Source organism: Cervus elaphus, chromosome 6 (assembly GCF_910594005.1).
Source record: "Cervus elaphus chromosome 6, mCerEla1.1, whole genome shotgun sequence".
Lineage (NCBI taxonomy): Eukaryota > Metazoa > Chordata > Mammalia > Artiodactyla > Cervidae > Cervus > Cervus elaphus.
Window position 1 is genome coordinate 4389050 of NC_057820.1, and position 14842 is coordinate 4403891.

At 48.4% G+C, this 14842-nt stretch overlaps 3 protein-coding genes across 8 annotated transcripts in view; 1 reads left to right on the top strand and 2 right to left on the bottom strand.

The window, feature by feature from the left end:
- The window catches only part of KIAA0232 (KIAA0232 ortholog), an 82358-nt gene that overhangs the window by 54453 nt on the left and 13063 nt on the right, over positions 1–14842 (bottom strand). The window contains exons 1-2 of one of the 6 annotated variants that reach the window (XM_043906108.1): positions 13193–13203; positions 10877–10879 (exon numbers count right to left, since the gene is read on the bottom strand). The exons of 4 other annotated variants lie outside the window; for them this stretch is intronic. The gene's annotated coding sequence lies outside the window, so the exon portion shown is untranslated. Of the gene's footprint in view, positions 1–10876; positions 10880–11055; positions 11067–13192; positions 13204–14842 lie in introns of those variants that run through there. One more of the 6 variants, XM_043906110.1, reaches the window with a different exon arrangement.
- LOC122696302 lies at positions 469–2119 on the bottom strand. The gene is made up of 2 exons (XM_043906115.1): positions 1898–2119; positions 469–1838 (listed from the first exon to the last, which is right to left on the bottom strand). Exons 1-2 carry the CDS (start codon positions 1950–1952, stop codon positions 1099–1101), a joined length of 795 nt encoding a protein of 264 aa, XP_043762050.1. The 5' UTR covers positions 1953–2119; the 3' UTR covers positions 469–1098.
- Positions 10025–10348, top strand: LOC122696303 (40S ribosomal protein S27-like). Its single transcript, XM_043906116.1, has one exon. It carries the CDS (start codon positions 10025–10027, stop codon positions 10274–10276), a length of 252 nt encoding a protein of 83 aa, XP_043762051.1. The 3' UTR covers positions 10277–10348.

The window sequence follows — 14842 nt, forward strand, 5'->3', positions numbered from 1 at the left end:
TACACTGAGAAAAAAAGAACCAAGAACCTTCAAATTATCTTGAGCATCTTTCTCCCACACAAAATTAACCTAAACCATCCAGTGGTCATGTATGGATGTGAGAGCTGGATTATAAAGAAAGCTAAGAGCTGAAGAATTGATGCTTTTGAACTGTGGTGTTGGAGAAGACTCTTGAGAGTCCCTTGGACTGCAAGGAGATTCAACCAGTCCATCCTAAAGGAGATCAGTCCTGGGTGTTCATTGGAAGGACTGATGCTGAAGCTGAAACTCCAATACTTTGGCCACCTGATGCGAAGAGCTGACTCATTTGAAAAGACCCTGATGGTGGGAAAGATTCAGGACAGGAGAAGGGGACGACAGAAGATGAGATGGCTGGATGGCATCACTGACTCAATGGACATGGGTTTGGGTGGACTCCAGGAGTTGGTGATGGACAGGGAGGCCTGGTGTGCTGCGGTTCATGGGGTCGCAAAGAGTCGGACACGACTGAGCGACTGAACTGAACTGAACTGATCCTAAAGAGTGGGCTGAATAAATGATAATTTTAAAGGTCCAACAATGATAGTCTCATTTTAGAATTTTGTCTTTTTTACTTTAAATTTTAAATGGTTTGAAACCTATATATATATATAGCTAATTAAATGCCCATGGAAGGATGTGCCTTCTTTAATTCTCAAAGGCAAGACAGATGAGTGGAAAGAGAACCAGCGTAGGTTTGGGGCCCATAACTTATCCGTAAAAGAGAACAGTAATTCCTTGCTCCCGACCTCTTGACTTCTCACAAGGTTGCTGCAATGAGCCAGTGAGAAACGCCTCCAAGCACTTGTGGCCTCTGCATTTCACGAAATGTCATACCAAGGGAAGGTGGTATTACTGTAAGTTCCCCTTGTCAACTGTCTGCTTACGCTTACAGGACTCTTCACTAATATGACTATCTGAAGAACAGTAATAATGTAAAATACTTTAGGCTTTTAGTACAAAAAATACTCAATTTCCTCACTATCCTTAAAAACAAAAAACTATGACATCACCTTCATTTACAATAACCTAGTTCTAGTCATAGCAGAGTCTTTGCTTTTGTGAGGAACAGTCTGGTCTCTAGCACAACTTCCAATGGGACTGCCAAGAGCTCAGGTGGCAGAGTGCAGAGGATAGACTCAGAAGTGCCATGGACCCGTCTGCCCCGTCTCCCGTGTTCTGGGCTGTACGCATCCGCAGAAGCGCCATAGACCCGTCTGCCCCGTCTCCCGTGTTCTGGGCATCCGCAGAAGCGCCATGGACCCCTCGGCCTGGTTCCCGTGTTCTGAGCCAGGCATATCCGCAGAAGCGCCATGGACCCGTCTGCCCGTTTCCCGTGTTCTGAGCCACGCACATCCGCAGAAGCGCCATGGACCCCTCGGCCCGGTTCCCGTGTTCTGAGCCACGCGCATCTGCAGAAGCGCCATGGACCCCTCGGCCCGGTTCCCGTGTTCTGAGCCACGCACATCCGCAGAAGCTCCATGGACCCGTCGGCCGGGTTCCCGTGTTCTGAGCCACGCGCATCCGCAGAAGCGCCATGGACCCGTCTGCCCCGTCTCCCGTGTTCTGGGCATCCGCAGAAGCGCCATGGACCCCTCGGCCCGGTTCCCGTGTTCTGAGCCACGCGCATCCGCAGAAGCGCCATGGACCCGTCTGCCCCGTCTCCCCCGTCTCCCGTGTTCTGGGCATCCGCAGAAGCGCCATGGACCCCTCGGCCTGGTTCCCGTGTTCTGAGCCACGCACATCTGCAGAAGCGCCATGGACCCCTCGGCCCGGTTCCCGTGTTCTGAGCCACGCGCATCCGCAGAAGCGCCATGGACCCGTCTGCCCCGTCTCCCCCGTCTCCCGTGTTCTGGGCATCCGCAGAAGCGCCATGGACCCGTCGGCCGGTTCCCGCGGTCTGGACGGCGCGCGGAGGCACTGTTAGGCCACATTGTCCCCAGCAGTACAGACGCAGGCGCTCAGCACACACCACTTTCCTTGTGCGGCCTACTGTACTGTTTCCACGTGTTTCAAGGGCTCTAGAATTAAAAATAGTCCCGGGAGTGAATGAACATCACCCCCCAAAGACCTGGGGGTTGACGAGAGCCTCCAGGCCAAGTTATTAATATGAGCCTGGTGGAGTGTGTGTGTGTGGAGGGGGGGCGTCCGTCAAGCCCCGCTCACTCCCACGCCACCCCCGCCCCCCACACAAGAAACCCGGCGTCACCCTCCGTCTCCAGCAGTCAGGGCCCTGGGGCCTGTGACACCTACGGGAACAACAACAACAAACTGACTCCTAAAAATGAACGCATTTAATTCTTTAATTATCTGGTCCAAGTGTTTTCAGAGTGATATAATTAGTCCCAGATGATTTCTCTATCTAGGAGAAAGGAAAACACATCTAAGTACCTAAGTCATTACATAAGAACTTTTTCAACAAACTGCCAGACAAAACTTGGTAATGCCACAATCTTCAAATGAGTAATTTAATGATGAAGCAGTTCCCCCCCCCCCCCCCCCCGCAGGGCTGGCGGTGCTGAGGGGGTGGGTCTGAAGAAGTTCACTGACCTTTCAAAATTTCCTCCCCATGTAACAATGCTGTAAGAAACAGTGGCCGTCTCTTACACTTTGTAACACCACCAACAGCGATGAGAAGAATTCAAAGGCAGCTCCCGTCAGGGTCCTTAGACAGCTACAGGGGACACTCTGCAGCTCAGCCTCCTCAGGCTCAAGCAGAAAAGACACCAGCAGAAACTAAAACGTACTAAGGTACTCCCCCCCACTCCCTTCTTTTTTTGGTGACATACGTATTTTTAGGTTTGCTCAAAAACTCATAAAAATTATTTCGAAAAGCACGCTCTGACACGGAACGTCCGTGTTACTTGTGGGCTGTCTTCTCAGTTGACGTGTGTCACAGCACAGCCGATCAGAGAGCAGCAGACCGCCAATAGCCGTAAACCCGGCTTCTTCGGGCCAAGTGTAAATCTTGCGCAGCTCTGCTCAAGCAAATATTCACTTGCTGAAGCGTTCTTTTAGGGTCTCAGAGCCCTTTTCTTTACGCGCAAATTTATAATACATATTTTTGCTATAAAGTTTTTTTAAAGGATTTTTTAAAATATGTAAACAGAAGAGCAGACATATACAATTTCTCCACTCTACTACAGTTCACTGTTAATATAGTGGTATGATCGTGTTTATGTGACTATTTTCACACAGAACTTAAAAGCTTTCATTACTTCTACATATTAAATACGAATATATACTTTCATACCCTGCATTTTTCACCTAACATTATATCACTGCAGTGTTGCTCTAGAGCCTTACTGCGTTGTCTAATACAGCGGCCTCTAGTCACACTGGCTATCTAAATTTAAAAATCAGTTCCTCAGCCGCATTTCAAGTGCTCTTATAGCCACATGTGGCTAGCGGTGACCCTGCAAATATGAAACACAGGACATTTCTCTCATCACAGAAGTCCTACTGGACAAGGCTGGCTTTGACGCTCTCCAGCAGATGACTGTGTTGGGCTAAATGAGAACCGTCAGCTCTTTCTTCAAGAGTCCCCACGCCCCTCCTCATGTGCCTGCACACCGCACAGACGCTCCTCCTCATACCAGAAGATGAGGTGCCTACCTGCGCCCCAGAGGAACTGTGTGAGGGAACTGGCAAAGCTTCACCCTCAGGTCTGAGAGGCCTCAAACGTCTCAACAAGTCAGATTTCATTACAGCAGAACATATTCACACAATTATGATTGTGGAACAAAGCCAGACTGTAGAGAATGGTAAGAAGAGATGCAGTGAACTCTGGTGTTGGAGAAGACTCTTGAGAGTCCCTTGGACTGCAAGGAGATCCAACCAGTCCATCCTAAAGGGATCAGTCCTGAGTGTTCATTGGAAGGACTGATGCTGAAGCTGAAACTCCAGTACTTTGGCCACCTGATGTGCAGAACTGACTCATTGGGAAAGACCCTGATGCTGGGAAAGATCAAAGGCGGGAGGAGGAGGGGATGACAGAGGATGAGATGGTTGGGTGGCTCATCACCGACTCAATGGACCTGAGTTTGAGTAGGCTCTGGGATATAGTCCCTGGGGTCACAGAGTTGGACACGACTGAGCGACTGAACTGAATTGAACTGAAAAGAGCAAAAATAAATGACAAAAGAAAACTGACAATAAACAGGACAGGGGGCCAAGGGCCACATTTGGGAGGAAGGTTATTTAGTCCAAGACAGTGGGTGTGCTGCAGAAACCACTCCCAACCGCTGGAGATGAACGCAAATGCCAGTGTCTTGCTCGTGCTACATGTCCATCCTGGACGGGCAGGGACGCCTGGCACAATCACTGAGCAGAACCACCCTGGGACATAGGATGACCCTGGCCGCCAGCCCTGAACCCTGCCAGTCCACAAGTGAGAGAAAAAGAAAGGCTATCTGAACCCAAGTGTGTACCCGAGCTCTGAAAGCTCCTGGAGCGAGTCACTCCCCCCTCATCAACCAAAGCAAGTCTCAGGGGCTCACTTCATTTACACAAGGGGTGTGTGTATGGGGGGGATAGTGCCAGGGAGGAGAAGGAAGGGCAGCAACAGGCGTCAGCAGCCCTGATCCTCACGGTTACTTCAGGGGGCAACGAACAGAGGGCTCAAGAGGCAACAGCTCTGCATCAGACATGTGGAGTCCATGCTGGACCCAGCCGTCTGGGGACTCAGACGGACATTCAAAGCCACGGATGAATTAAAACATCGCAAAAACAAAGAACCCACACAAAAGAGACTCACTTTAATGCTCAGAAAGGATTCTGGAGGGCAGGAACACTGCAGAGGTAAGAAGGGCTAGGCGGTCACGGAGTGCAGTCCTGCCCTGGGCCCTCTAGGCAGCCTTCACATGAGGCCGCCCTGTGCTCTCCGGCGGCACTGAGGGCTCTCGCTGTCCTCAGCAGCCTCGGCCTTCAGCGACCCCCCATCCCCACGCTTCTCCAGCCACCTCCTGTGCGGGGGCCCCCTCCAAACAAGGCTGGTCTTCAGGGCCTGGCCGTGACACGGTCCAGGTGCTGTGCGGCAGAGCTGAGTCCTCTGGCAGGTGATCAAAACCGAGTCTAGCCAAATACTTCCCAATCTAATGGGGGAATGAAGTCTGAAGAAGAAAGTCTGGGAGATAAAACAATATTCATACACTGGCATGGCAGGGGGGTGTTGGGGGGGGGGCACATGGGAAGCCCCAGACACACACGCCTCCCGGAGGCTTCCCGCGTCCTAGGCACGATACAGACTTCTTCCCATGGAACCCACCGCCCTCCCTGTGACCTGGTACGGGGTAATTTATGCCTTCACTCTATTTTTAACAGGTCCTTCTTCGCTATCAGTTTCATCAAAAAATTGTTAAAAGTGCTCAATATTCATCAAAGGCCTATACTACCTGTGACTATCTTTTCATAATTTTTCAATTTGGGTGTCCATAGGATTTTCACATAAAGAAAAGCCTTTGAAGGGGAAGGGTAAAGGGTATAAAATAGAAAAAAGAACACAGAAAAGAGAATAAAGAGATAAATGTCTGAAACACTATGACTGTTCATATTCTACTACTTTCACAAACTTCCTAAATAACTTTTGCCAGGAAACCAGAGAGGGCACTCACATAATGAGGGGGTTAAGCATATACATGTAACCCTTGCCTATTATTTTCAGATCTCAGTACACTGATTTGGAACACAATGTACTGCTTATTCTCTTTAGTAGGTAGCCTGGCTCCAGAGCCAATGTATGGTTCAAAGAGAAAATCCAGAGAGAACTATGGATTCTACCCCACAGCTGTATCACTGAGGACAGGATCAGGGGCTAAAAGCTGGTCGTGTACACCTGTTTAGCCATGTAACTGGAAAACTGTATAGAAATGGACAATCAGACCTACAGTCTCTTCCCCATCGAGAAGTGTGTCTAGACCTAGGAAATGAATAAGGCTCCATTATAAAATAATGCAATCAACAAATCTACTGTGGGACATAAGTTCCTTCTGTGCAAACAGGAAGAACTGCATAATAGATTAAGAAGTTCCACTTTTACTAGCCAGGTAATCAGAAATGATCAGTGTATATCCTCCAGGGCCAAACAAAATGGATTTTTTTCATGAATGTAGGACAGTTCTCAAAGATAAATAAGACTACTACCTGACAATAAAAGTAACTAGCAAATGCCTTAATAAACCACTGCCGTGTAACAGACCTTGGTTAGTATCTGTTTAGAAGGAAGAACCGACTGTACCAAGGCAAAAAACAGGAGAAAGTGCTCAGTTCTACCTGAGAATCACAAGTACTAAACAGACTCCCATTAAAGCAAAACGGATGCGACGCAGATCAAGTGTGAGATGAGAATGAATAAAAGAGAAGAACTTGTCCAACTGGGATGAATTCTCCTCTACTGACTGTGCTGTTGTCAAATGCTCATAGAAATCACAGTCCAGACCAGCCTTCCCATTCTGATAGCTTTAACTGGGCTGAGCATGAAGCAGATGAACTGCTTGCGTCCAGTAGCCCCGCTTTATTTCTAAGTCTTACTGGACTGGCAGGTACTTGCTGACTCACTGCTTAACACTTCTGGTCTGAAAAGCTGAACTGCTTTTTCAAAGATTATAATTTATTTGCAGGTTGTCACGGTACAGTAACCAATGAAGCGTTTAGCTTAGACGTCAGAATTCTTTAGCAGGGCTGTAAAATGGTAGTTTTTATGCCTTTAAAAAAGTCTTTACAGAGATTTAGAAAAATGCCCCTATTTTCCCCTAAAAGGGGCAAATTTCATGTCATACAGTTTACAGGATAAAAAAACATACCATCTGGGTCAAAACATACCATAGCCATCTGGGTCAAAAGGGAGACAGAAATGTATATGCCTGTATCTGAAGTGAAGTAGTAGTCTAAAAGATTACAACGCAGCTATCAAAGAAAACCCCCAAATTGAAACAAAGTTCACTACTATGGAATTCTGGAAAGCTTTTAGAAAAAATGTTGGAAAAGGGATGGAACAACTAAATTTTAGGAACCTAAAAAATTGTTAGGAGCAAGTTAAATTGATCTTACTTTAAGAAATGCATATTTTCACGAACCCAAAGCAAGTTTATTAGTTTTGTTTTCACAGGGAGCTTCCCTGACCAGGGATGGCAACTGTGCCCCTGCAGTGGAGTGCAGATTCCTAACCACTGGACCGCTGGGGAAGTTTCAAAAGCAAGTTTATTTGCAAACAAAACAAACCAGGCAGATTTTTGGAATTTTTGAAAATGCAAAAAGCTCCAACATAATGAAAACTACTCTGTCAAGGATGAAACATTCTATTAAGTAAAAGAGTAGATCACTGTGAATTACAGTAAGTTTTCAAAGTGATACTGCTGCCTGTCAAAATGTCTTACGTACAAAAATTTTATAGCTTTCAACTACTCATCTCAAAACTACAAAGTAATCTATCTTCTGAGTTTCAATGAGTGGGAGAAAAATGGCCGGAAATCCTACAACTCACTGGTGAGACAGTGAGCCAATTTTTCGGTAGTTACTATTAAAAGCCACTGTATTACTTAATACGCATTGTTGTCGTTCGGTCACTAAGTCATGTCCAACTCTTTGTGACCCCGTGGAATGCACCATGCCAGGCTCCCCTGTCATGGATCACAGCCTTGTCATGAAAGAAGCGCTTGTATTAACTCAACGAAGCTGTGAAACATGCCGTGCAGGGCCACCCAAGATGGACGGGTCACAATGAAGAGTTCTGACAAAATGCGGTCCACCGGAGGAGGAAATGGCAAACCACCCCAGTATTCTTGCTGCGAGAACCCCATGAACAGTATGAAAAGTAATATTAATAATACATATTACAGTTCTCTAAAATGAACCTAGGTAAGAAGCACTATTTGGGTAATGTTTTAGGTCTGTCAACGAGAGATACCTAATTCAGTATGAAAATTTTATACAGATTATCTGACTTGTATCTTACTAGTCAGAAATTTTCAAGAATCAAAATAAAATCCTCTATTTGATTTTGCAAAATGATACAGGTTTGAAAACTCAGAACAGGTTTGCTATACATATTTTCATTCTGCATCCATTAATTACATGCTTCAAAGATTAGATCAAGTTTTTAGATGCAACTCTTAAGATAACCATGTATAGCCTCTGGGAAGCTATTTAAATGAACAGTGTCAAGGTTTAAAAGAGAGCCTGCTAGTTTCTCCAAGGTGTATTCCAGGTGACATAAAAATGTATCACTTCTGTTATAGAACTACTTCCTTTTTGCATGAGTTAGGAAAATACCAGGGCTGAAATAAAAAGTTTTTCTTTTTTAATTTTAGGACATCTTGAAACTTTTTAATATGGTAATAATATGCCGGTGGAACCTCCAGGAAGGAAACAAAGTGGCATTTCCATACTTGCTAAAGACCTGTTTTGTGTTCCTCGGAATATGCTTTGGTAAATATAATCTTCTAACCAGAAAGAATTAACATTTTCTCTAAGGCCCACACTGTAAGCAAGACATAGATCATCTAAGGTCCTTACAGCCTCAATTTTCACAGGACTGAAAAGTTAACCTGGGACTTCCCTGGTGGTCCAGTGGTTAAGAATCCACCTGCCAATGGAGGGGACCAGGGTTCGATCCCCGGTCTGGGAAGATCCGCATGCTGTGGGACAGTTCAGTCTGCGCACCATAACTACTGAAGCCCGAGTGCTCCAGAGCCTGTGGTCTGCAGCAGGAGACGCCCCCACGAGGAGAAGCCCCGCACAGCCCATCTAGAGAGTTGTCCCCATCCTCTGCAACCAGAGAAAGCAGCTACAAAGACTCAGCGTGGCCAAAAAAAAAAGTTTTTTTTTTTTTTTTTTCCTTCATTCAGGTGGAGTTTATTCGCCATCTGTACCGTCACAGCTAAATTTTATAATCACTGCGACTTGAGGATATGCTGCTGCTGCTGCTGCGTCGCTTCAGTCGTGTCCGACCCTATGCGACCCCATAGACGGCAGCCCACCAGGCTCCCCCGTCCCTGGGATTCTCCAGGCAAGAACACTGGAGTGGGCTGCCATTTCTTTCTCCAGTGCATGCAAGTGAAACGTGAAAGTGAAGCTGCTCAGTCGTGTCCGACTCTTCGAGACCCCATGGACTGCAGCCTACCAGGCTCCTCCGTCCATGGGATTTTCCAGGCAAGAATACTGGAGTGGGTTGCCATTGCCTTCTCCAAAAAAATAAGTTTTTAATTTTAAAAAATTAAAAAAAAAACTGAAGACTAATTTAGGAATGATATCACTAGGTATATCCTTCTCCTTTTCTATAAATAATCTGCATAAACTGTACTATTCTATTTAGTGAAGTCAATCAGTACTCCTTTCTTTGTGGTATCGGAAGCTTCCAGGGTCTCCCTTTTCCCCGGGGCATGCCTGGGTTCTCATTTATCACCTTTGATGACGTACACGTAGAGGCCGCTGGCTGAGCCCACATCCTCCGTGCTGTGACTATCTACCGGTACACACGACAAGCACCGCGGGAAGGCAGGCACCTGAACACCGCGGGGGTGTCTGCAGCCACGGAAACGGTCTGGAGTGTGTTTCTATTTCACACAACCACCAAGCTATTTTTTAGGGGATCAAGGCAGACACCTGATGTTAACACAGGATATTAAGGGCAGAACCACTGCCAAGAGCGAATCCAACTGGCCAATGGATCCACACTGGAGGAAAAAGGATGACTCTGGGGCTGGTGGAGACGCAGGCGAGAAGCACGGTACCTGATCTAACAAACGTGCTGAAAACCTCAGAAATGCTACTAAGTGTGCTCTGAGGCATTCCTGAATTTGGGAAACACGCTGAGAAGCCCTATGACACTTGGAGCCCAAGTGACTACTTGTCTTATGTAATTCTCCTTAGATCAATGAAACAGATATATTTTTTAAAACCCAAAATAAGAGACAGGCTTAAAGACAGGCTAACAGTGCAACATTCCTAAAAAATGTATTTAAAATACCATATCAGCCCTTTCCGGCGGTGACGACCTCCTCACGAGAACATGCCTCTCGCAAAGGATCCTCTTCATCCCTCTCCAGAAGAGGAGAAGAGGAAACACAAGAAGTGCCTGGTGCAGAGCCCCAATTCCTATTTCTTGGATGTAAAATGCCCAGGATGCTATAAAATCACCACCGTCTTTAGCCACGCACAAACAGTAGTTGTGTGTGTTGGTTGCTCTACTGTCCTCTGCCAGCCCACAGGAGGAAAAGCAAGGCTGACAGAAGGATGCTCTTTCAGACGGAAGCAGCACTAAAATCACCCTGTCTCAAGATGAACGGGAAACCATCCCAATAAACAAGTTTTGGATACAAAAAAAAAAAAAAAACCATACTCAGCAAAGTGTGATACTCAACAAAGGTGATACATTATGGATTGGAATTTTACACTAATTAAAACTCTCCGGGATTTCCTTGGCGGTCCAGGGGTTAAGACTTATGCTCCCAACGCATGGGGTGTGGGTTTGATCCTTGGTTGGGGAACTAAGATCCCACATGCCACGAGGTGCAGCAAAAAAAAAAAAAAAAAATTATTGAAAAAACAAAACCAAGTAACTCCTTCCCTCAAAAGACAGAGTGAAATGATTTATATAAAGAGCCCCAATACAGGTCAAAACTCTTTAAAATTTCATGGATGTGTTCAAATCCTAAGCTTTTTACATGGACCGTGGCTGTTAGCTTTATTCCCAGATACCAGGTTCCAGATGCTCCTAGGTCTTCTCCACAGTGGTCATCTGCACATCCCGCCCCCACTGACGCCCGGGCTGGGCTGCGGAGCGCGGGGAAGGGCAGCGGCACCAGCGGGGCGTCCTGCGTCCTGCGTCGTGGATGTGATTATACAGGAAACGTTTCCACACTTCCTCACTAAGAAGGATGTCTCTCTAGGTTTTCCGCAGACATTCTTTATTGGTTAAGCACATTTCCTGCTAGTTGACATCTAAGATCATAGATACAGTTCAGTCACCTGAATCCAGAATGAGTGAGCAAAGATCCTTTCTCTTCCTTAAAACAGAAGCTGTGGTTTTCTTCCAGCAACAGCAGAAGCAGCTTATGCTTACTGAAGCCTCACCATCTAAGCGTTCCCTTTTTTACAGATGAGGAAACTGAAACTGAGGAAATGAATTTCCCCAAACAGAAAGAAAAGAGGAAGAGTTGGGATTTGAAAGCAAGCTGAGCTGACGCCAGAGTCAAGCTCCTCACCGCTGCAGACTATCCCGTAACGACTCACAACAACCCAGAGGGGTCCTTCTGGCCCCAAAGGGGACGGCCTCAGCGGCACTGGTCTGCATCTAAGTCTGGCTTTCCAGGGACTCCGTCCTGCTTGAACAGCACAACTGGACCATGGATTCTGTAAGAGATCCTACCGTCATCAAAGCGGGATGAATCAGCAGGGGAAAGAGAGAGGCAGGATTAAATGAGATGAGGATTTAATTCACATTATACAGGGTTTCAAATTTTTGAGAAGCTGTTGCTCCAAGGAGCTCCATGCGACTGATAAATATTTGAAAACACGCAGAAAATCAAGGAAGGCTAGACCACACCAAGAAAACAGCAGGTCAGCATAGATAACACTGAAGTAATGTAAGTTTCAGGAAGCCAGTGTGTTTAATCTGGGAAAGAAAAGCTTAATGTGCGTATCACTCTGTTCACCATCGAACCCCCCACATGTGCATGTCACACACTCGGTGGGGGTGTCAGCGCCCCCATGTGCACAGTACATACACGGTGAGGGGAGCCACTCCCACGCACACTCATGTTACATACGGTGGGGGTGTCGCCCCACGCATGTACATATTACATACATGGTGGGGTGTCACCCACACGCATGTACATGTTACACATGGTGGGGTGTAGCCCCTCTCACATATGTACACGTTACATATACAGTGGGGGTATCACCCCCCCACACATGTACATGTTACACACAGAGGGTGTCACCCCTGCACACACAAGTACACATTACATAGATGGGGGCTGTCACCCCCCACACACATGTATACATTACGTACACAGGGGGTGTCACCCCACACACACATGTACACATTACATACACAGGGGGTGTCACCCCTGCACACACACATGTACATATTACATAGACGGGGGCTGTCACCCCCACACACATGTACACATTACATACACAGGGGGTGTCACCCCTGCACACACATGTACACATTACATACACAGGGGGTGTCACCCCCCACACACATGTACACATTACATACACAGGGGGTGTCACCCCTGCACACACACATGTACATATTATATAGACGGGGGCTGTCACCCCCACACACATGTACACATTACATACACAGAGGGTGTCACCCCTGCACACACATGTACACATTACATACACAGGGGGTGTCACCCCCCACACACATGTACACATTACATACACAGGGGGTGTCACCCCTGCACACACACATGTACATATTACATAGACGGGGGCTGTCACCCCCACACACATGTACACATTACATACACAGAGGGTGTCACCCCTGCACACACATGTACACATTACATACACAGGGGGTGTCACCCCACACACACATGTACACACTACATACACAGAGGGTGTCACCCCTGCACACACACATGTACATATTACATAGACGGGGGCTGTCACCCCCACACACATGTACACATTACACACACGGAGGGTGTCATCCCTGCACACACACATGTACATATTACATACACAGGGGTGTCACCCCCCCCCGACATATGTACATATTACATAGACGGTGGGGGGGTGTTGAGTGGAGTCAGAGACAAAGGGGAACAGCCCTACCCTGTATTTCTCCAGAAGGTCAGCCAGTAAACCAAGTCACTCAAAAACATTCTAAGAAAAACGCCGCCCCCCTGGCCGCACCGTGCCCCCTCCCAGGACTGCCCCATGTGGTGAGTGGCTGGCGCGCGCACACAGCTCCAATCTGGGGTAACTGGAGCTCCGCGGCTCCGCGGCTCCCCGTGGCGGGAAGGAAGCAAGGTTGGGCTGGGCCTGCTGGGCGGCCCGACAGCTCCCTTCCGCGTGCGGGTGCGGCCCCCTCGGGCACGTCCGAATTCCCAAGCTGCATGCTAAACTGTCCGCACCTGCTTTCCAGAGCACCCGCCCACCAAAGGACTCACAAAGGAACCGACGGCCCCATCAGAGTCACAGGCCCCTTAGCTGAAACATCAGAAACAGCTGCCACTTGGGGTAAGTCTACTTCGTGCAAGACACCGTGGGGGACACAGGCAGCCTCACCTGGAAGGCAGTGGTGGAATTTAAAAGCAATTTAATGTCCAGCAATTTAAAAGCCAGGAGAAGTGACTTCAGCACATGCACGAAATGATCATGCCTCCACATCGTTCGCCCTGCAGAAGAGGCCGAGTCCACGATTCCACTCTGTGGAAACGCGTTTTAAGAACACAAGTGCACTAATCAAAGTCCTAGGCGATGGACTCACTCTCAGTCAGTCACTCCTCTTCATTCTCTCACAACCACTATTCATTTTTCCATCTACCTCTGCTCAGACCCTGTGTCAGCGACTGATGTCCTCAGAAGGAAGAGGAAATCGAGGCAGACACACTCAAAGGGCGTCACATGAAGACGGAGGCAGAGACCAGACTGGTGTGCCTGCACACCGAGAAATGCAGCCCCAGAGGTCAGGGGGGGCACGGAGCGGGTCCTCCCGCAGCATCTCCAGGAGCCAACCCCGCCGACGCCAGGGGGCCTGCCGACGCCAGGGGGCCTGCTGACTCCAGGACCGAGCGAGAACGTCTGTGGTCCGCAGCCGCCGGGGCCCTATTTAACGGCCCTAGCCGTCTGCGGCACGGCCCACCCTACGTGTGACTCCAGCTGCCTTTCTTCTCCAGCAACGTTTATCCCGGTGAAAGGTGTCCAGGGAGGTGACATGCTCAGAGAGGGGTCACCTAATCCAGGGCTGTTCAAACATTTCTCAAGGTGGCAGATCCCAGGACTAAACCTGAGAAGGGCTGAAGCGGCACAGGTGGGGAGGGGGGGGCCTGCCCGTCACCCAGCCCCTGCCTCACCCAGGAAGTCACCCGGGCTAAGAACTCTTCTACCCATTCATTCATTCAGCAAACGTCTGAGCCCCTACGTTGTGCAGATCCCTCCTTCACAGCATCAGCAAGCACTGAGGTCAGCCAAACCTCCTCGTCTCATGGGTTAAGAAACTGAAGCGTGCACTCAAGGTCCCGGGTCAGGATCGGGGTCACTGTGGGCCCAGGTCCAAAGCTGTGTCCTCTCCGCCATACCGTTCACCCCTCATGTGACTTGCAGCCTTGCCGGCATACGATTTTGAAGAGTCAAAGACAAGCCTTTTTACTTCGCATCTAGCCCATCCTTCTTTTTATTAATCTGCTTATTTGGCTGTGCTGGATCTTCACTGTTGCACCCAGGCCTTCTCTAAGTTGAGGCAAGCGAGGGCTCCTCCAGCTGCGGTGCTCAGGTTTCTCATTGCAGTGGCTTCTCCTGTTGCGGAGCACAGGCTCTAGCGCTATGGTTTAGGTAGTTGTGGCGAACAGGCTTAGTTGCTCCAAGGCATGTGCGACCTTCCTGGACCAGGGATCGAACCTGTGTCCCCTGTGTTGGCAGGCAGATTCTTACCCCACCTCCCCAGCTAGCATATCCTTCTTAATGATGGTTTCTGGATACGGTTCACTGTCCCCACAGGTCTCGAGGCATCGTGAGAAGCTGGGAGACCTGAGGCCAGAGCCAGAGAGAAAGCGAGATGGGCCCTGCTCCAGGGCAGCCGTACAGACGGCGGGGTGCTCCCCGAGCCCTTTCAAGGGTACGGCCGGCCTGCGCAGGCAGGGCCCCA

Bases quoted from the DNA above. Each gene is read 5' to 3' on its own strand.
- LOC122696302 (XM_043906115.1), bottom strand. From the start codon at position 1,952: ATGTGGCCTAACAGTGCCTCCGCGCGCCGTCCAGACCGCGGGAACCGG. The intron at 1,839-1,897 runs GTCCATGGCGCT...CGGGGCAGACGG, and splicing joins CCGCGGGAACCGGCCGACGG to GTCCATGGCGCTTCTGCGGA.
- LOC122696303 (XM_043906116.1), top strand. From the start codon at position 10,025: ATGCCTCTCGCAAAGGATCCTCTTCATCCCTCTCCAGAAGAGGAGAAG.